Source organism: Neofelis nebulosa, chromosome 1 (assembly GCF_028018385.1).
Source record: "Neofelis nebulosa isolate mNeoNeb1 chromosome 1, mNeoNeb1.pri, whole genome shotgun sequence".
NCBI classification, from domain to species: Eukaryota; Metazoa; Chordata; class Mammalia; order Carnivora; family Felidae; genus Neofelis; species Neofelis nebulosa.
Window position 1 is genome coordinate 97,287,408 of NC_080782.1, and position 20,566 is coordinate 97,307,973.

General features: G+C 43.8%; 1 protein-coding gene across 2 annotated transcripts in view; it reads left to right on the forward strand.

Moving 5' to 3' along the window:
• Nucleotides 1-20,566, forward strand: part of ARSB (arylsulfatase B) — a 178,054-nt gene that overhangs the window by 150,222 nt on the left and 7,266 nt on the right. Inside the window, exon 7 of one of the 2 annotated variants that reach the window (XM_058728890.1) lies at nt 6,347-18,451. The exons of the other annotated variant lie outside the window; for it this stretch is intronic. Coding sequence (XP_058584873.1) covers nt 6,347-6,765 — 419 coding nt within the window. The 3' untranslated portion in view covers nt 6,766-18,451. Of the gene's footprint in view, nt 1-6,346; nt 18,452-20,566 lie in introns of those variants that run through there. 2 annotated transcript variants of the gene reach the window in all.

A 20,566-nucleotide genomic window follows, 5' to 3' on the forward strand; every position in this document is an offset into this window, starting at 1 on the left:
CTGTAAACGTCTCGCCTATTAACAGCCTCCTGACATCCTTTGGATGCAGAATTGCTGTGTATGTCGGGGGCACTGTGACTCTGTTACTGCTTTCTGCTCCCTCCGAGCACCGGTTAGGTTAGCTTTTTTGTTGTCGTCTCTTCTAAGTCCCTAAGTTACACAGTAGGGTCGTAGTGAGGAGGATAACTTCAGAGTAGATTTTACAATAAAAATAATAATGTTAACCGTAATGGCTACCATATTTTCCCTCTATTTTGTGCCAGGCTCTGGCGTGGCACTTTGCATTGGGCCGTTTAGTCCTCGCAGAAACCCCAAGAAGGTCGGTGGCAGCATTATTCCTATTTTACAGAGAAGTAAAGTGAGCTTTAGAAAAGTCATTTGCCCAAGGCTACACAGCTTGGAAGTGGCGAGCTGGGATTCCAGAGTCCAGGCTCTTCACACCTATCCAGAGCTGCCCTTTGCCCAGCAGCAAAGAGGTGTTCTCTTGAAGGGCTCCTTGTGGGCGCTGCCTAGAGGTCCCAGAGGCTTCATGTGTAGGGGTGAACGCGGACCCGAGCCCCCAGAGCCTGGCGGTACTGCCGGTGATAGCCAAAACTTTATAATGTGCTTCAAATGGACTTTCCAGCTCACCTGGCCGCTTTCCTGATGAGAGGACACAGGCATGTTGACCCTATATATTTACCTGCACACACTGTCATTCTCTCTCTTTCCTACTTGGTTTGTCTGCGTATCGTTTTCCAGTGGTCTCTGGTCGGCAGGTGAAGGAATGTTGCAGAGAAAAATCAAGTCACTCAACCAATATGTGTGGGGCTCTAAGTACTAAGTAATTTAAAAGGAACTTGAAGATACAGTCTCCACCCTCAAGGGGCCTTGATTTTATGGGAGATTTGACCTAGAGCTCTGAGGACACGTGGGACACTTGGCGGGTCTTCCCAGCTCAGAGAGAGACTGGGGATGGACCCGGGAGTTGGGGAGGTGCGGACAGGCAGCTCTAGTCACCCCACCGAATCTGCCATCTGAGGGACCTGTCCTCACCCAGCCATCAGCATGGGTGCAAGCAGAAACCACCCATCTTTGCCTCTTCTCTAGGATCCACTCTTTAAAAGCATTTGGGTAATTACAGCTTCCATTTCTGCTTTGGTTGTTGGTTTTAGTGTATTAATTACCTGCCATGTCAAGAGATTTCCCTGACCCTCCATGCTCTCACCCTTTCCTCTCAGCAGTTAGGGTGGCTCCGTGGTTTCCATCTCTTGTGAGCCACATGAGACAACCTCCCTGTCCTCGAATGTACCCTCTGCTTTCTTCCTCACAAGAAACTGCGTGACTGCAATGACCAAGTCCTCTACCCTCAACGGTAGGTGGGCATGGAGGGGCTGGCAAGGGAAGAAAGGAGGAATGAACTAGCTTTGATTTAAAAAATTCTCCCAGAGTTGGAGTGAAACACTCTTTTGCTTTTCATTCCACATTTTGGTCACATCTACTTGAGCATTTACTAATCCTGAGAGATAATCTCTCCCCTGGTATTTCTGTTTCTTTTTGCAAGATTCTAACTCTTCTTATATCTTGGGTGAGCTTCGTGAGACTAAAGGGTGTTTCTCGGGGCACCTGGGTAGCTTAGTTGGTTCAGCATCTGACTTCAGCTCAGGTCATGATCCCACAGTTCGTGGGTTCGAGCCCCATGTCAGGCTCTGTGCTAACAGTCTGGAGCCTGCTTGGGATTGTGTCTCTCTTCCTCTCTCTCTCTCTGCCTCTCCCCCACTTGAATTCTCTCTCTCTCTCTCTCTCTCTCTCTCTCTCTCTCTCTCTCTCTCTGTCACTCTCTCTCAAAATAAACAAACTTAAAAAAAAAAAGGGCATTTCTTTTTTATTCACCAAACGTTAATGGCTAACGAGTCTTAGAGTCTTTCAGGCACTCTGCTTATACTCTTGACTCACCAGGAGTGCCAGGCGCCCTTTCTGGTTCTGCCCATTGCCCTCAGGTGGGAGAGTCAGGGCACTGAATCAATGAAGAGGCCCGTACTAGACCCAGTGCTCCTTTCCTGCACGGAGTGGCCCCGCAGCAGTTTCCAGTACTTAGTAGGTACTCAGTGAGCAGTCATTGAATGGAATGAAATCAGTTCCTGGTATGGCACCAGGTACAGAGCAGACACATATTTGTTGAAATAATGAATAAATTCCTCTATTCCATGGCGGAAGAATTCCAGTCTCCATAGAACTCACATCATTTGAGCCTCTGGAAGGGATTTGGGCTGGATGAAGTAGGAAAGCGGCCATCAGCAGGGGAGCAGATGTCCGACCCAGGCCCTCCAGCCAAGGAGACTGGCACTGTGTCTGTGGGAACTTGGATGCTCTGACCTCTGGGAAGCTTGCAAGAGTGGAGGGTGTCGGGGGGAATGCGAATCCAGCGGCTTTCTGGGCTCCTTCTGGCACTCTTACAGCAGCACATACTTTGCTATGCCAGCCCCCAGCTCCAACAGCTTTAACAGCCTAGTAATTATCTCCTGATCAAGGGAGGCAAGGATGTGTGTGGAAATCACTTTTTAGTAGCAAATATGTCTTTTGGAAAAAGCCCCAGTAAGCTGTTGGCTTTCTCTCAAGTGTTCAAAGGATACCAGAGGACTGACAGGCTAATTTAATCATATTAATACAAGAAGTGTCCCCAGTACAGAGGGAAATATATTGTGGTAAATTGTCAGTTTTGGAACTGGGCCTCCAGCTCCAATGTGTGAGTACAAATGCTCTCTGTGAGAGTAGAGGAGTCACGTCACACAGGGGAAGGGAAAATGCTTCTTTCCAGGTCCCCGGACTCCTGCTCCTTAACAGAGGAAGGCTCTTGGTGTCATCCAGATAAGTGTTTTAGAAGAACAAACACAGCTAAATAGGACCTGGATGTCCCATCCTCCTGCTTGCAAACAGCTCCCCCCACCCCTCCTCTTTGACCACTCAGGAGAAAACACCTTGGAGTTAACATCTAAGGACACACAGGTTCATTTAAATCCATCATGAGACGCCTCTTGGATCCAGCAGTAGGACCACAGGTTTATCCTAAATTAACTATAGCTTAGAATGATATTCCCTCACAGCTGTCAATGCAGTCAGAAGAGTCCAGACTTCTTTAGCATGGCCTGATAGGACACTGGATACCTCGGACACCAACTAGCTGGGTCAGGGAACTTGAGTTCTGTTTCCTCATCTACATGAACGGGAGCTTGGGTGACATGCTGTCCGAGGCCTCCCCACAAGCTCCAATATTCTTCATCCTACCACAACTGTCTCCTTAATTATTCTTGTGTCATTTCCCCAAACCATGTTCTTCTGCAGTGACCCTGTCTGGTGAGATGTCGATGCTGTACCCAACTCCCACAGTTGAGTCTAGGCCTCTGTCTGCCCCTGTTCAGACCACGCTCAGGTCTAATCAGAACCTTGGAGCTCCAGGCATTCACTCAGGCAGCCCCATTTATCAGAGACCTGCACAGTGCAAGGTGCTGGGCATGCCATACAGCGGCGAACCAAACAGCTGTGATCCCTGCCTTTTGGGCATCTTATACTTCTCTAGAGAGACATAGTAAAGAAAGAAAGAAAATGGTAATATGGGTTATGAAGGATTAACAGGGGTTGACCTAATTTCTTTTGGGAGAGGATAAAAGGCTGCTCTAAGGAAGTAGTATTTGATCTGAAATTCGAAGAAGAAGTTAGCCAGGCCAACAAGCCGTAGAAAGCGCCCCCCGTAGAGGGAGGAGCAAATGCAAAGACGTCTTTGCAGGGAAGGACCATACAGACCAACGGAGCTCAGTGTGTCCAAAGAATGGCATGTCTGGAACATAGGGAGGGAGGCTGGAGGAGGGATGGATTCGTTAAGATGATGCCAACTGCTGGAGCAAACCGAAACTGTGTACCGAACCAAATCACATGGGAGTTTCTCATTACGTAGAGCCACAGACAGCTCATGTCCAAGCAGTGTTTGGGGGAACCACAGCTTCTTCCACCTCGCGGCCCTGCCATTTTTAGTGAGCTGCCAAGTCTGGCATGCTTGTTTGCATGGCAGGCTGTGCCCAGGAGACCTCTCAGGGCGCAGGCCCGTCTGGGAGTCCGCTGTCAAGTTGTTCAGGTTCCTTTGGCACAAGGTGCCTGCAAGGTGGGACTGTGATGCGCAGGAGGGGATGCAGCAGGTGAGGCAGGCCCTGGAGGCCGAGCTCCAGAAGTTAGGGTTCATTCCAGCCGTGCTGCGAAGAGCAAGGTGAGAACACACCCATGGCAAATCCAGTGCCACTTCTCAACCTACATGTTGGGTCGCGCATGTCACACGGCGTGTCTGAACCGAATTCACCACCACCCCCCTCCAGAAGCATCGCCCTCAGTTTCTTGTTTTGGCGGCGCCATTCCAGACCTAACAGTCCGGCTCTGTTGGCCGCCCAGGCTTGCCGTCTACCTCCCAGGCCTGGGCAGTTTCCGTGCCTGCCCAGGGAAGCTCTCTGATTGGTTTCCTGCTGTCCCGATACAGCATGCTGATTTCCAGTGTGGCCTGTCCTCTCCCAGCGACAGTTATTCCTAGCTGGGATGTTTTCCCAGTATCGAATCATCTGAGAAACGTAATAATCGCATCACAGTGAGCATGGAGATGAAGCTTTCGAAAATGTGCCTTTTTGTTTCTGCTCAAAAAGATATGACTGGTTGCCAATTATCTGCTGAAGAAAGTTTGAACTTCTGTACTTTGGGGAAACCGACTCAACCTAGCCTTCCCGAACTATTCTTAATGTGTCCCCCTCCAGTCAGCCAGGATCTGTGACTGTGCTCCAGACACGGCACGGATTTGGGGGCCTCCTGCCCCAAGTTCTTCCCCTCTGCCTGGGACCACCTCTTCCTCTCTGTCCACCTCCCCAAATCCTACCAGTCCTTCAGTGCCAGTCCTCGTTCCCAAGTCTACCCTTTCCCAGGAAGCTTTCCCTTTCTCCACCAGCCATAAAAAAGCTTTCTGTCTCTGGCATTCTGTAACGCTCCGCAAAGCCCTTTGCACAATGGCTTGCAAATACTAGGTGCTCAGTTAATGCTTAAATTATTTAAATTATATACCAGTCCTTTGGCATTTGTCATTGATTGCCTTTTACTGACATCTATCCTTCCAATTAATTTATAAACTTCTTAAGATACTCAATATCTAAGATTGTGCCCGGCACATCCTCAGAAAAAAACCTAATTAATGAATGCTTTTCTATCATTTCTGTGACACCTTGCACAGCTCCTTCAACACAGCAGATGTTCAAAACATTCTTGTTGTTTTAATACGTGATACCTTCGTAAATGCAAAGCTTTAGTCAGTTCAGGAGGAATAGTCTGGCTGAGAATTTGAGCCCCGAAGACAGACCTTTGGGCAAAGTGCTGGGTGGGGAGTAGAGATTGCCAGTGACTGTCTAACCTTCTGTGGCCAGCTTCCTATTTTGCTTCTTCTGCCCAGCTCTGGGTTTGTCATGGAGTGTTTAGTTACAAATACTCCCACTTTCCAATTTACAGTGCTCCTTCCCCCTCCCATCCCCTCCCCACACACAAAAAGAGGTTGCAAGAGGGAGGGGTGATACCCTTGGTATCTTTTTAAAAATTTCCATGTTATCAAGATTCTTCATGTGACAAACCATACTAGAGCCAGGAGAGAGCATCAGAGCAAAAAACCATGTTTTCAGAATTTACTGTAGCTCTGTGGGGTTTTGTTTGCCTAGAGCACAATACTGCAGTAAAATGAGCCCCCCGCCATGATAGTGGGCCCCTCCATCCCATTTCCAAATCTACCTGCTTCTCAACATCTTTGAGTCAGATGGAAAATTCAGTTCTGTCTTCTTTTTCTCTGTATCTTAATTGGTTTTCCAGATGCAAGTCCCAGAAGTGGGATTTAGCTCTGCACATCATCCCTTAATGTGAGCAGGCTCACAGTGGATGGGGGAAAGGGAAAGGGTAGCCATATTGAGTGTCAAGTCCCTCCTACCTGCTTTGGGCCTCACATAAAGAGCAAATGGCTGGTCGGGAGAGAGTGTCTCTCCAGATTGGGATGGCCAGCTCAGGGTCAGATTCTGCCCCTTCTGTGAGTCACTTCCCGAATGTGGGCTGACAGCCAGCACTCTTCAGGAAGCACTCCGGGATCATGGATGTGACTGCTAACACCGGGTTTTTAGGCAGAACCCTGGGGCTTCGGGAATCTCTGGAAGTCTGTCTGTTGGACTCCCTAATCAAACTGCCAGATACAAATCAGCATCTACAAATGCATGAGCGTCGAAGGGGGTTGCTCTCTGGAAGCGGATCTTCTCAAGTGGGTCTGAAGAAGTTGGTGGCAGGTCCCTAACACTTCATTCTCTCTCAGTCAGTTGCAGAGCAAAGACACCATCATTGCCTACCTCCTCACATGCGCTTCCAGTTTTCCTTGGAAACAGAGAGCGTGTTCTGGATCCTGGTTCGTGTGAGACCCTGGTAGTCCCCAAATTTAAAACATCCTTAGTTTCGAGCAGGCTGCTTCCAAGAACGAGGGTAGCTAGAGAGCGTCGTCTCAGATTTTCGCTTTTTTACCTTTGGCAAGCAGCACCTAGTGGTCCTCATTTCAGTGATTATAGGGTTCGTGTAACGGGCCGGGGTTTGGGCTGTGGGATAGCAGTTCTGTCCTTGGAAGAGTGCCAACCAGCTTTAGCTTTCCGCACTGCAGTTGTTGGCACTGCTCACAGTGTGAGGCCTGGGGTCAGGAAGGACGGCATCACCAACCTGCCCGGGGAGGCCGGGTCCACCTGACAGCCATCGCGGGCTCATGCCACGGCCCCCTTTCCAGATTAAGTATCAACTTACCTTTTTTTCTCATCCTTATCCAAAAACGTGCTCAGAGCCTAGACACGTCCTTCACACGCACTGGAATCTGAACTGTACAACACAGGAAAAGTGAGGCCTTCAGCAAGGCGTTTTGGACCATGAAGCTTTGTGGTTGGGATTTCACTAAATGCCATGTTGGGGGGCGGGGGAGTCTTCTTTCATCCCCAGCCTGGTTCATGCTCATCATCTTAATCACAGGCTAAAGATGAATATTTCTGGTTAGTTTCGCCTTTTTTATATATACACAGTGCCTATTTATAGCTATTTGCTGACGGACTCTACCAATTACTTTAAAAGCTTGTATTTAGAGAGAAACAAACTAAAAATGTGAATCCACTGGATACCCATAGTTCTGCGTTGAGTTAGCTTGTTGTGGGGCAGGGTCAGAACAGAGACGGCGGTTGGCACATGATGATGTCAGACCTGGAAATGATCATCTGTTATGACTTTAATTGGAGGATGATTAGAGAAAAGACACACTCTTCTATCTGTCTTATCTTTGTTATTACAAGCTTACTGGATCCCTTGCGCATGTTTATTTGGGGTATTGTACGTTACAAGCCCAGTGAAATTGCTGTCTCCACAGTCATCACTGACATCCTATTTACGAAATCCACCGTTCTTCTTCCCTGCCTTCTCAGACTTTCCTTCTCTCTGGCAGTAACCATGTCCTCCGTGGAATATTTCCCCCAGCTTCAGAGGCATTCTTCCCATCTAACTCCTCCTCCTCAGTCTTTTGGAGGCTCATTTCCTTCTGTATTGCCTTTCAAATGTTGGTTCTCTCCAGGGTTCCACACTCTACCCCTTTCTCTTCTCAGTGCAAATGTTTCTGCCATGGTAACTACAAAAGGTAGATGTGGAGACAGGGCACCCAGCTTGGGAGTCCCGGACTTGGCCGTGTGTAGGCTACATCAGAGAGGAGCTTCCTGTAGAAGCTTCTTATGGGGAGACATACAGGATTTCTCTGCCTGCCACCTCTATTCCTCACCCTGGGCACAGGCTGAAAAAAGGCCAAGTGGCTCATGGGGGCAGTGGAAAGGAGGTGGAGCCAGAGACAGTACATGTGCTATTGTCCCTGGAGGAGAGAGGAGGGACAAGCTGAAGCAGTTGAACCTGTTTTGATGGTTTAGGCTAGAATTGGAAGATGGATGTCCAATTCCCTATCTACAAATGCGGGATTGGAACGTGGCTGAGGTACAATGTGTGTATGATGCCAGAAGGCCTGGCTCTGGCCACGTGGTGCCTGGCATCTAAGCCTGGGTTAGAGGCACTGGCAGTTGGACACAACAAAGAGTGATCTGGGTAGGAGATAAGATTTGGGGGCCTAGAATACCCAGAGGAATGTTGAGCACTGAATCTGGGGAATGAAAACATTTAAGAGACGAACAGAGAAAGAAGAAAAAGCAAAGGAGGCTAAAAAACAATCCCAAGCCGGGACACCTGGGTGGCTCAGTTGGTTGAACATCCGACCTCAGCTCAGGTCATGATCTCACAGTTCGTGAGTTCAAGCCCCACGTCGGGCTCTGTGCTGACAGCTCAAAGCCTGGAGCCTGCTTCGCATTGTGTGTGTCTCTCTTCTCTCTGCCCCTCTCCCCCTCCCACTCTGTCTCTCTTTCTCTCAAAAATAAACATTAAGAAGAAAAAACAAACAAAAAAACCTCAAGTAGAAATAATAACCACCCCTGATCGAGCATTTTCTCTGTGCCAGGCACTGTGATTAAGTACTTTGCATGCATTTCCTCCTTTAGAGGCTGAAAAGGAGCAAGACATCACAGAGAGAAGAAAATTTCAAGAAGACAGACACTTCCCCTCCTTGGATCATTTTTGTCACACTTTCTTTATCTGCCACCTTCATCCTGTCCTTTAGAGCCCAGCTCAGTGAGCACCACTTTCCTGGATCCTCCCAGGCAGTTAGCTTCTCCTTTGGAATCATCTAGCATGTCACATGTCGCACATTTTATTCACTCAGCCAACAAATGATTGTTCCACTGGTTTAGAATTTATGGTGTTTTAATGCAATTATTATTATCTGCTGGGCCCTGGTTTACTCATTCTGAAGATTTAGACTCAAGCATGTAGAGTGATCAACAAAATGAGGATTTGTTTAATAAGCAGATGAATGAGCAATATAAAATAGTACATTTATTCAAGATTCAGTTTGAACCAAAGTATGAGAGGATCTCTGGACAGCCCATTTCAGATGTAAATTGCTAAACTTTCTAGGACAGTCATGAGCTGAGGATTCACTGAATGGTTGATTTCTGTTTTTTGGATTTTCAGTGCTCAATTGACACACCCCTGGTTAATGTCAGACATTAACCAAGTGTTGGAGTTCCCTGTGACACAGGCACACACATTCTCTGAATACTTATTATGCACAATTCAATAATGATTAACATTTGAACTCTGTCTAGGCTGAGCAAGCCACATCAAAGCTCTTTTTTCATTAGGACTTTTAAAATATCAAATATGGACTGAATGAGTAGGTGTTGGAGAAACTGACTTTGTAAACTAAAAATCATAAACCCAGATCTGTTTGAAATATGTCATGTGGAGTGCCTATATAAAAATTATGAGCGTTTTGATTTTTCCCTTGTAGGTAATAAATAACATCTGTAATATTCCTCCTCACCTTTTTCTGATTAGCTTTATGTCTGGTATATTTTCCCCAACACTCCTGTTTCGTGTAGTAAGGATTTCGCCAAGGAGAGACAGGATTCTAAAGCAGTGTGGGTGTAACAGAAAACCTGCAGCAATCAAGGTTAAGTCCAGAAATAAGGGGCAGGATGAGTTTGGTGGGGAATTTTTAATGCTAGTCAGGCCTCTCTGTTTTACCTTTCTCAGGGGTACACACTAGCAGAGCTCATGGGCCCTAAGGGACGGGAGTACCCCTGAAGTTGCAAAGGGCATGTGGCCCACAAACCAGCTCCACTGGACCCCAGTGCTGATATGGCTCTCTAGACTCCCTCACTTTGCCCCTGAGCCCATGTGGGTGCATCCAGCAGAGTGCCCTGGGCCACTGGTGTTCACCCTGGGGTCCATGGGGCCCCCAGGGTCCTCTGAGGATTGCTGGTGGTGAGCCCAGGTGGAGGTTGGACAACTCTTTTAGCTGTTATGTACCATGGGCAGCTGTGTGGCATTTGTCTGGAGGGAAGAGCTGTGTCAAGACCATTGCAAGCATAGTAGATGCTGCTGTTGCTGAAGATGCTGATTTCAGGTCATTAAAGGTGACAGAAAGCCAGGCAGTGATGTTGGGCCAGGCTAGGCTGCCAAGAAGCCAGTTGCTGAGCTTTGCTGAGCTCAGGGCACCATAGTTAAGTCCTAAGGTGACTGCGGGGGTCAGGTAATCCTAATGCACAACCAGAATTGGGAATCCCTGATCTGTTTCACCCCATTTTCCCAATTTTAACCATACCTCTGAGTTAACATACATAATTTCGATGGTATTGCCTTGTTGTTGTTATTTTTCCACACAGTATTCTTTTTTCATTCATTTTAAAACCACTTTGTTCAGGTATGATTGACATGGAAAACGTTGTACATTTACAACTTAATATTTAAAAATATGTAAAAGCTTAATATTTACAACTTGATGACTTTTGAGATAAGTATACTTACATGAAACCATTGCCACATTCTATGCCGTAAACATATCCATCACCTCCAGAAGTTTCTTCCCACCCTCTTATTATTTTCTTTATGTGTGTGTGTGTGTGTGTGTGTGTGTGTGTATGATAAGAATGCTTAACATAAGATCTTCCCTCTTAGCAAGTTTTTAAGGACATAATATAGTATTATCTGTGGGTACTGTGCTGTATAGTAGATCTCTAGGTAGGACTCATTCATCTTACATAACTGAGACTTTGTACCTTTTGACTTCCCCATTTCCCCCCATCCTCTCTTCCCCACAATTTTCTTTTTTTAAAGTTTATTTATCTATTTTGAGAGAGAGAACGTGACAGGGAGAGAGAGGATCCCAGGCAGGATCCCAGGCCATCAGCACAGAGCCCAATGCTGGGCTTGAGCTCACGAACCACGAGATCATGGCCTGAGCCGAAGCCAAGAGTCAGATGCTTAACCACCTGAGCCACCCAGGCACCACTGTTCCCCACAATTTTCTAATAATATGTTGTTCCATTGGCACCTGGTTCAGATTTCACTGTTGTTATAGGTCTGGGCAGCTGACCACGCCTTGATTTTGATGGCTGTCAATCAAAGGCCATAGGTTCAGCCTAAATTGAAGTGATTTCTTTCAGTTGGTCAATTAGTTTATCCATGTACCCTGCCCTATGGCAACTGCTGTGGAAATTCAAGAGACCTGTGACTGGGATTTTTATACTTACAATGCAAAGAACACTCACCACCCAAAGGATCTCATTCCGTCCTCACAATTATCCCATGAGGTAGGCATTATTTTTCTCCTCATTTTACATACAAGGAAATGGAAATTCAGAGTGGCTAAGTGACTTAATAGGTTATTCATTCTACAGGCTATGAAAATGTACAGTGGTTTCTCAGAATATTATGAGTGGTTTCTCAAAATAGCGAGTAAGGTATAGGGAATGCCACTGGTAAATCCCTAACTGTTCTGTAAATCCCAGCTTGCGAGCTGCCAGAGCCATATGGCTAGTGGGGGCTTTTACCATCCCTGAAAATTAAGCAGAAAGGGTCAATCAAGCATCAGCTCAGAGCATGGGGTTCTAGCCCATGTTTTATTGGGAACTGTTTTTAGAGAAATACTTCTATTTTGAGGTCTAGAATGACTGTTGAAAAAACAAGAATCAAGACAACCATGAACACATTTGCATCTGGGTACGTCAGTCCTTACCACACAGCGAGATGAGAGGCAGCCAGGGCCTGGGCCTGCAGTTTCCCGGATGTGTCAAACCGTGAGCAGACTACAGATTTCATCCGCGTGTTCGCTGAGAGCGCCCAGGCAGCTGTAGCCCAAATGCACTATGGAGGGCACACCGTCTGTGGGCAGTGGGGCTAGCTGGCAGACTAGCTGGTACAGCAAGGCCTTAGTGACTTGAACTTCACTTTGATTTGGCGATCCTTTGAACTTTTCTGGGACTGAGCCATGAAGAAATTGGTCAGCCGGTCAAATGTTGAGTGTAAATAAAACTTTAGTGTTTTATTTAAGAGGCACATTTGACTCACATAATAAGCTGACAAATTTGCCCGTTCCTTAAAAAAACATACCTGACAGGATACCTTGATCACCAAATATCTGGAAGAGCTGGGAGGTTTTCCCACTTAGGCCAAGTGAGTAAGTTTTGCTCTAAGTAAAACTACATATGCCTTAAAAGCATGGAGATGACATCCCAGCAGAAGCAGGAAGAATAAAATGGGTGGCCAGAGGTAGAATAAACTTTTCAGCTGGTCTTTGCAAATTGTAAACGTGATCAAAAACAGAAAGAGCTCAGTAGAAATGAAAAGGTACCAAACCCTGAAGTAGCAAATAAAAGCTTCGCCATTAACGCTTTTCCCGCCATCCCTGTTCAAACTCTGGAACGTGTGTTGGGGAGCAAATACAGGTCCTCTCCAGACCCAGACCAGAGAAGTGGTTTGCCTGGTTTGGGTTTTGGTTTTTCATTTTTTTTTTTTTTTCTGCTTTAATAATGAGTTCTGCCTGCTTTTCTCCTCTTTGTAAGGTCTTCAGAAAAGGAGGATATATAAGAAAAAAACCTGTGTTATACTAACAGCTACCACTCAATGACAGTTTTTACCAGCGATTATTACCGACTTCATAGAGCTAGTGCAAGGATTAAATGAGCTAACATACATGGTACACTTAACACAACATTTTATGTTTATAAGCAAGTAGCAAGTGCTTTTAATATTAGCGTTATTATCTTTAATGTTGACAATGTTAATAATAGCCTTACAATATACCAGATACTCTGTTAAGCACTCGATATGCCTTATCTCACTTGCTCTTATATTACTTTCATATAGTAAATTGAGGCACGGGGAGTCAGGAAAGTTGCCCAAGATCGCACAACTGGCATCAAAATCATTTATTATGCACTTAAGATATTCTGGACATAGTACTAATGAACATTTTCTATGTATCATCATATTTAGCCCCACAACAGTCCTGTGAAATAGATGCCATTATCCTCATTTTACAGATGAGGAAATGTAGGTCCAGAGAGTTCAGCTAACACCGAAGCTCACTCAGCCAGTGAATGATGGAGCTGAAATTCAAACCCAAGCAATCTTGCTCCAAAAGGGCGTGCTCTTTACTGCTGTGCACTGTGGCCTTCTGGGAGAGGGGACAGCAGGGACTTCACTTCAGTCACATGGCCCTCTCCTCATGCTGGTTACTATCCCTAGCAGCGCTTTCCTGCAGGGCCACAGCATTAACTCTTCCCAAGCCGCATTCTCCAGCCATACCCAATGCATTCTACATCCCAGAGAGGAAGAGACCCAGACCGTCCCCTTCAGCCCTGTGCTAATACTTGGGGCTCCTTATTACCCTGCCTGATTTTCTCTAGGCGTGAAAACTTTGTTTTCTATCAACTTTCCTCTTCTTATCTGCAAGTCAGCTAACATATTTATTTTACTTAAGCCTTGCATAGTTAAAAATCATCAGGGTTATACACCAAAATGTTAACAGCAGCCAGTAAATTTAGCTAATTTTAATTTTCTTGTTCATATGTTTTTGTGTTTCCAACTTACATACAATAAACATAAAAGTTACATAGAAAAAAATCAGAGACTGTATTAGACAGTGGTTTCCAAAGAGTCATGAGGATACATTGTCCAGTCAAAAGAATAAGGTTGCCTTTCACGAACACCAGGAAATCAGAAGCATCCCCTGGCACCTCTCAGTCCCTTCCCCATTTGGCGAATCCATCACCCATCACTAATTAGTGTCTTTCCAATTATAGTTTAGCTGCAGACCCCTTTTTCAAACAAAAACGTAGAGAAGTATAATATATTTAGCAAATACTACAAGTTCTTCCTTAAGGTTTAACCAGTGCTGCATGAAATGAAGACAGGGAACCTGAACCCTGCCCACTAACTCGCCATCCCATTTAATGCAACTCCCAAGGTACTTCTGGAACCCCTGCTGGCTCTGGAGAACACATTCTCCCCTGAAACCATTGACCCGACCTCATTCTAGAAGCTTGGACTCCTTCAGATTTCCAGAGGTTGCCCAGATTAGGAGCTCTATAAATTTACTACATAATATGTAAGATAGTGATTTCCTTCAGTTGCCCTAAAATTTTTCACTAATGTCCAAAATCAGTACCCATGACTGGTCCATCTTATAACTGAGTATCTCTGTCTGTCCAGAGACCTTTATTTTGTCAGAGGTGGCCTTCACCTCAGAAGGAAAAGATAAAAGTTTATGCTTCTCTGTGGACCCCTAGTTCCTGCCCAGGGGTTAACAAATCCAATGTCCTTTTCTCCTCCGTCAGGCTGCTTGTACAACTCTGTGAATATGCTAAAAAGCATTGAATTTTACCTCTAAAGGAATGCATTGTATCATATGTGAATTACATCATAATAAAGCTATTAGAAGAAAAGTTTAATTAAAAATAATATTTAAATTCCTCTTGTGTCCCCCTGTTGATGAGAAGAAAAGTGACAGTTCTGGCTTTTCACACTCCCCGAAGCTGTCTCACCCCATCCACCCAACCATCCCACCGAAGCCTCCAACAGCACCTCCCTCCCTGTCCTCCAGAGACCCTCCATCACCGAGACTTCTGTTCTCATTCTTCAGGCTAAAAATCCCTTCTTCACCTTCTGTTTATCCAGTTTTCGGTTATCTGTTGTTTCAGTGATGCTTCTCATTGATATGGCTGGCCGTGGGGTAAGACTTTGGGGTTATAGAACTAAATCAGATCCAGGCCATTCCCCATATTAAAAAAAATTTTTTTTTAATGTTTATTCATTTTTGAGAGAGACAGAGCATGAGTGGAGGAGGGGCAGAGAGAGAGGGAAACACAGAATCCAAACCAGGCTCCAGGCCCGGAGCTGTCAGCACAGACCCCAGTGTGGGGCTCGAACCCATGAACTGTGAGATCATGACCTGAGCCAAAGTCAGACACTTAACCGAATGAGCCGCCTAGGTACCCCATATACCCTACATTTTTTTTAAAAAGGTTTATTTATTTATTTTGGGAGAGAAAAAGATCGCACATGCACGAGCAGGGGAGGGGCAGACAGAGAGAGAGAGAATCCCAGGCAGTCTCCAGCTGTCAGCAGGGCTGACAGAGCCAGACGTGGGGCTTGATCCCATAAACTAGGAGATCGTGTCCTGAGCCAAAATCAAGAGTCAGACACTTAACCACCTGAGCCACCTAGGTGCCCCACTACCATATATGTTTTTCACACAGGAAGAGGGCAGAGTGGTAGATAACGAAGAGGTATATCTTTCAGGTCTTACCGAAAGTCCCACTTTCTTCATCCATCCTTCCTGTGCACTTTAACCTGTATCATCTTCTTCCTACCATGATCTTTTATAATATTTACTGTTTGACCTTAATTATATTCTGCCTGATGTTGTTTTTTTGACCATTTCATATGTAATATCTTTCTAATTGCTTTGTAAGATTACAAATACACAGCTTCCTCGTGTATGGTTTTCTATTGCTGCTGTAATAAATTATCACAAGCTCAGTGGTTCAAAAGAACACAGGTGTCTTGTCTGACAGTTTTGTAGGTCACAAGTGGGAGCAGGGCTAAGGTCAAGGTTTTAGCACTGCTGTACCCTTCCAGAGGGTCTAATACAGAATCCATTTCCTTGCCTTTTCCAGCCTCTGATGGCTGCCCGCATTCCTTAGCTCGTGGCCCCTCCTCCGTCTTCAAAGTCAGCAACACGGTATCTCAGACTCTTCTGCTGTGGCCACATCTCCCTCTGACCAAAGTCAGGAAATTGTCCCTGCTTTTATGAACTCATAGTTAGATTGGGCCCACTCAGATAATCTGAGATAACCTCCACATCTCAAGGTCTTTATACTTAGACATATCTGCAAAGTCTCTTTTGTTATGTAAAGTAACATTTCCACAGGTTCCAGAGGGGTTAGGACATGGACACCTTTGGGAGCCACTATCCTGCCTATCACCCCATTTTATACTTCCTTGTATTGCATATGAGATGGATGGAAAGAAATAAAATATGCAAACACTAACAACAATGATGACAACTAATGCTAGGATATGTGTACATCAGATAAAGTAGACTAAAGGAAGAAGGTGTCGTTGGAGATGAAGAGAGGCTTTTCAAAATTATACAAAAAGCAATCAGCCAGAAAATTATAATGCTTACAAATGGGTACTTAATAATATAGTCTCAAAAAATGACAAAACTTGGAGGAGAAAAAAGCAAATTTTCAGTCACAGTGAGAAATTTTCAACATCACTCTCTCAGTAACTATTTGAACAATCAAACTATAGAATCAGTACAGATATAAAATATTTGAACAGCATAATTAACAAACTATAATATATATGGATCACTGCACCCAACAACTTGAGAATAGATGTTTTTTTTCTTTTTTCAAGTGAGAATGAAACATTATACAGTTGACCACATACTGGGCCATAAAGCAAGTGGAAACACAGTGCTAAGGATTTAAATTATGTACTGTACATCTAACATGATTCTAAAGTTAGAAGTTTATTTCTAAAAAGTCATAGATATATTTTTTAAATGTAATGGAATTAAACTGAAAATTCATAACGAAAGGATAATAAGAACTTCTCAAATGTTTGGGCATTAAGTGATACACTTTTGAACAATCCATGACTCAGAAAGGAAATCACAACAAAAAATAGAAAATGTTTTGACCTGAATAACAAACGTGCATATTTAAAACTTGCAAGATAAAAATGAATTATTGGTGCTTTCCCACGTTTATAGCAGCACTATCAACAATAGTCAAAGTATGGAAAGAGCCCAAATGTCCATCGATGGATGAATGGATAAAGAACATGTGGTGTGTATATCTATATATATATACAAGGAGTATTACTCGGCAATCAAAAAGAATGAAATCTTGCCATTTGCAACTACGTGGATGGAACTGGAGGGTATTATGCTAAGTGAAATTAGTCAGTCAGAGAAAGACAAAAATCATATGACTTCACTCATAGGACTTTAAGAGACAAAACAGATGAACATAAGGGAAGGGAAACAAAAATAATATAAAAACAGGGAGGGGGGCAAAACAGAAGAGACTCATAAATATGGAGAACAAAGGGTTGCTGGAGGGGTTGTGGGAGGGGGGATGGGCTAAATGGGTAAGGGGCATTAAGGAATGTATTGAAATCATTGCTTCATTATATACTAACTAATTTGGATGTAAATTTTAAGAAATAAAAAAGTTAAATTAAAAAAATAAAAAATAAAGTACACTCCATTCTTAAATAAATAAATAAATAAATAGGTGCTTGGATGAAAACTTATAGTGTTAAATGTATATATCAAAAATGAAAAAGTGCTGAAAATTAATTACGCAGGAAGCTATGAATAGAAGAGCAAAGTGAGCTGAAAGGAAATGGAAGGAAATAATAAAGAGAAGAGGCAAAATTATGAAATAGAAAGCTAATATACTACAGAGAGGGACTACTAGGTAAAAAGTTTGTGGGGCGCCTGGGTGGCTCAGTCGGTTAAGCGGCCGACTTCGGCTCAGGTCATGATCTCACGGTCCGTGAGTTCGAGCCCTGTGTCGGGCTCTGTGCTGACAGCTCAGAGCCTGGAGCCTGGAGCCTGTTTCTGATTCTGTGTCTCCCTCTCTCTGACCCTCCCCTGTTCATGCTCTGTCTCTGTCTGTCTCAAAAATAAATAAACGTTAAAAAAAAAAATTAAAAAAAAAAAAGTTGAAAAGACCAATAAATACAATTAACCTTTAACAAAATTTATCATGGGGAAAAAAAGTGAAAAGCACACACTGCCAGCATCAGGAATGAAAAGATATTACTACAGATGCTACAGACATTAAAGATAATACAGAAACGAAAATGTGTGTGACTAGACAAATTCCCAGTAAAATACGGTTTACCAAAACTAAGAAAAAGAGAAATAAAAGATCCGAATAGTTCCATATCTGTTAAAGAAATTAAATTAATAAATAACCTGCCCACAAAGAAAACTCGAGGCCCAGATACCTTTACAAATGAACTCTTCCAAGTATTTAGGAAATAACAACCATCTGACACAAACTCTTCAGAGAACACTTCCACTTCCTTTTATAGGACCAATGTAACCTTGACTCAAAAAGATGACAAGAATATTTTAAGAAAAAAATTAATAGAGAAATTGAAGCATAGGTGCAAAAGCTCTGAACAAAATGTGAATCCAGCAATAAATAAAAAGGACAAACATCATGACTAAAGGAGGTTTATTCTGTAAATGCAAGGTTGATTTGGCATTTAAGAATTAATAAGTAGAGGGGTGCCTGGGTGGCTCAGTCGGTCGGGTGTCTGACTTTGCCTCAGGTCATTATCTCACAGCTCGTGAGTTCGAGCCGCACATCAGGCTCTGTGCTGACAGCTGGGAGCCTGAAGTCTGCTTCAGATTCTGTGTCTCCCTCTCTCTCTGCCCTTGCCCTGCTTGTGCGTGCTCTCTCTCTCTCTCTCTGTCTCTCTCTCTCTCTCTCTCTCTCTGTCTCTCTCAAAAATAAGTGAATAAACATTGAAAGAAAAGGAATCAATAAGTATAATTAATTGTGCTAAAAGACAAATGAATAATTGTGTGATATTTTCAGATGCTGAAAAAGCATATGGCAAATTTTAACACCCATTTATGATAAAAACTTAGTAAACTGGGAGTAGAATGGATCTTCTTTTATCTGATAAAGCATAGCTACAAAGATTTTTATACTGATATCATACTTAACAGTAAAATAGTAAAACCTTTTCCCCTGAAAACAGGAATGAGATAGAAATTCTCACTATCACTACTTTTATTCAAATTTATACTAGAGATTTTGTACAATGTCATAAGGTAAGAAAAAGGAAACTGAAAGATCTATTATGGGGAGAAACCAATGTCAATATTTGCAGGTGACATTATAGCATGCATAAAAAATCCAAAGACTATAAACAAAGCATTAGAATTAATAAATGAATTTAGCAAAGTCACTAAAAACAAGGTCAATATGTAAAAGTGTCAATTGTGTTAATTCAGAGTATGAAATATGTATTTTTAAAATTTTTTTAAATATTTATTTATTTTTGAGAGAGAGAGCAAGGGAGAGGTAGAGAGGGAGACATAGAATCCGAGGCAGGCTCCAGGCTCTGAGCTGTCAGCACAGAGCCAACACAAGATCATGACCGGAGCCGAAGTCGGATGCTTAACCTACTGAGCCACCCAGGAACTCCTGTTTTAAAATATTGTTTATAACGGTATTAAAACACATTAACCAACTGGGAGTAAACCTAAGAAAAGACATGTAAGACGTCTACACAGAAAATCATAGAATACGATGAAGAGAAATTATGGGGATCCACCACACGCATGAATTGTAAGTCTCAATTTTTTAAGACAGCCATACCCCACAATTGATCCCTGGAGTTAATACCATCATAATCAATATCCCAGTAGCCAGTTGCTAGTTTGTGAAATTTAACAAGCTACTCCTAGAATTTATATTGAAATTCAAAAGGCTGGGACCCTTGGGTGGCTCAGTCAGTTGATTGTGGACTCGATTTCAGCTCAGACCATGATCCCGGGGTCGAGGATCAAGCCCTGCATTTGGCTCCACACTGAGCGTGGAGTCTGCTTAAGATTCTCTCTCCCCATCTGCCCCTCTCCCTTGCTAGCTTGCGAACTCTCTCTCTCTGTCCCTAAAATAAAATTTAAAAAAAATAAACACGGGTGCCTGGGTGGTTCAATCAGTTAAGCATCCGACTTCAGCTCAGGTCATGATCTCACAGTTCATGGGTTTGAGCCCCACGTTGGGCTCTCTGGTGACAGCTCCGAGCCTGGAGCCTGCTTCGGATTCTGTGTCTCCCTGTCTTTCTGCCCCTCCCCCACTCATATTCTCTCTCTCTCTCTCTCTCTCTCTCTCTCTCTCTCTCTCTCAAAAATAAATAAACATTAAAAAAAAAGAAAATGCAAAAGCCAATAATGGTGAAATCCATCTGGGAGAACAACAAATTCGGGGACATAGATAGAAAAACATATGGTAAATCTACAGTAATTAAGATAGTGTAGTAATAGCATAAGGACAGACATATAGACCAGTGGGACAGAATAAAAACTCTAGAGCTGGCCTGTCCAATGCAGTAGTCATTAGTCACATAAGGCAATTAAAGTTTAAATTAATTTACTTAGTTGCAGTAGCTGTATTTCTTTTTTTTTTAATTTTTTTTAACACTTATTGATCTTTGAGAGAGAGACAGAGACAGAGTGTGAGAGCAGTAGGGGCAGAGAGAGAGGGAGACACAGAATCTGAAGCAGGCTCCAGGCTCCGAGCCATCAGCACAGAGCCCAATGCGGGGCTTGAACTCACAAGCTGTGAGATCATGACCTGAGCCAAAGTCGGACGCTCAACCGACTGAGCCACCCAGGCGTCCCAACACTAGCTGTATTTCATATGCTCAATACTCTCAGCACCCGGCTAGTGGTTGCTGCAATGGACGACAGACATAAAACAGTCCAGAAAGTTCTATTTGGACCATGCTGCTCTAGAGACAGACTCACCACATATGGAAATAAGATATTTGACAAAGGTGTCACTGAAGATGAGTAGCAAAGAACAATCTT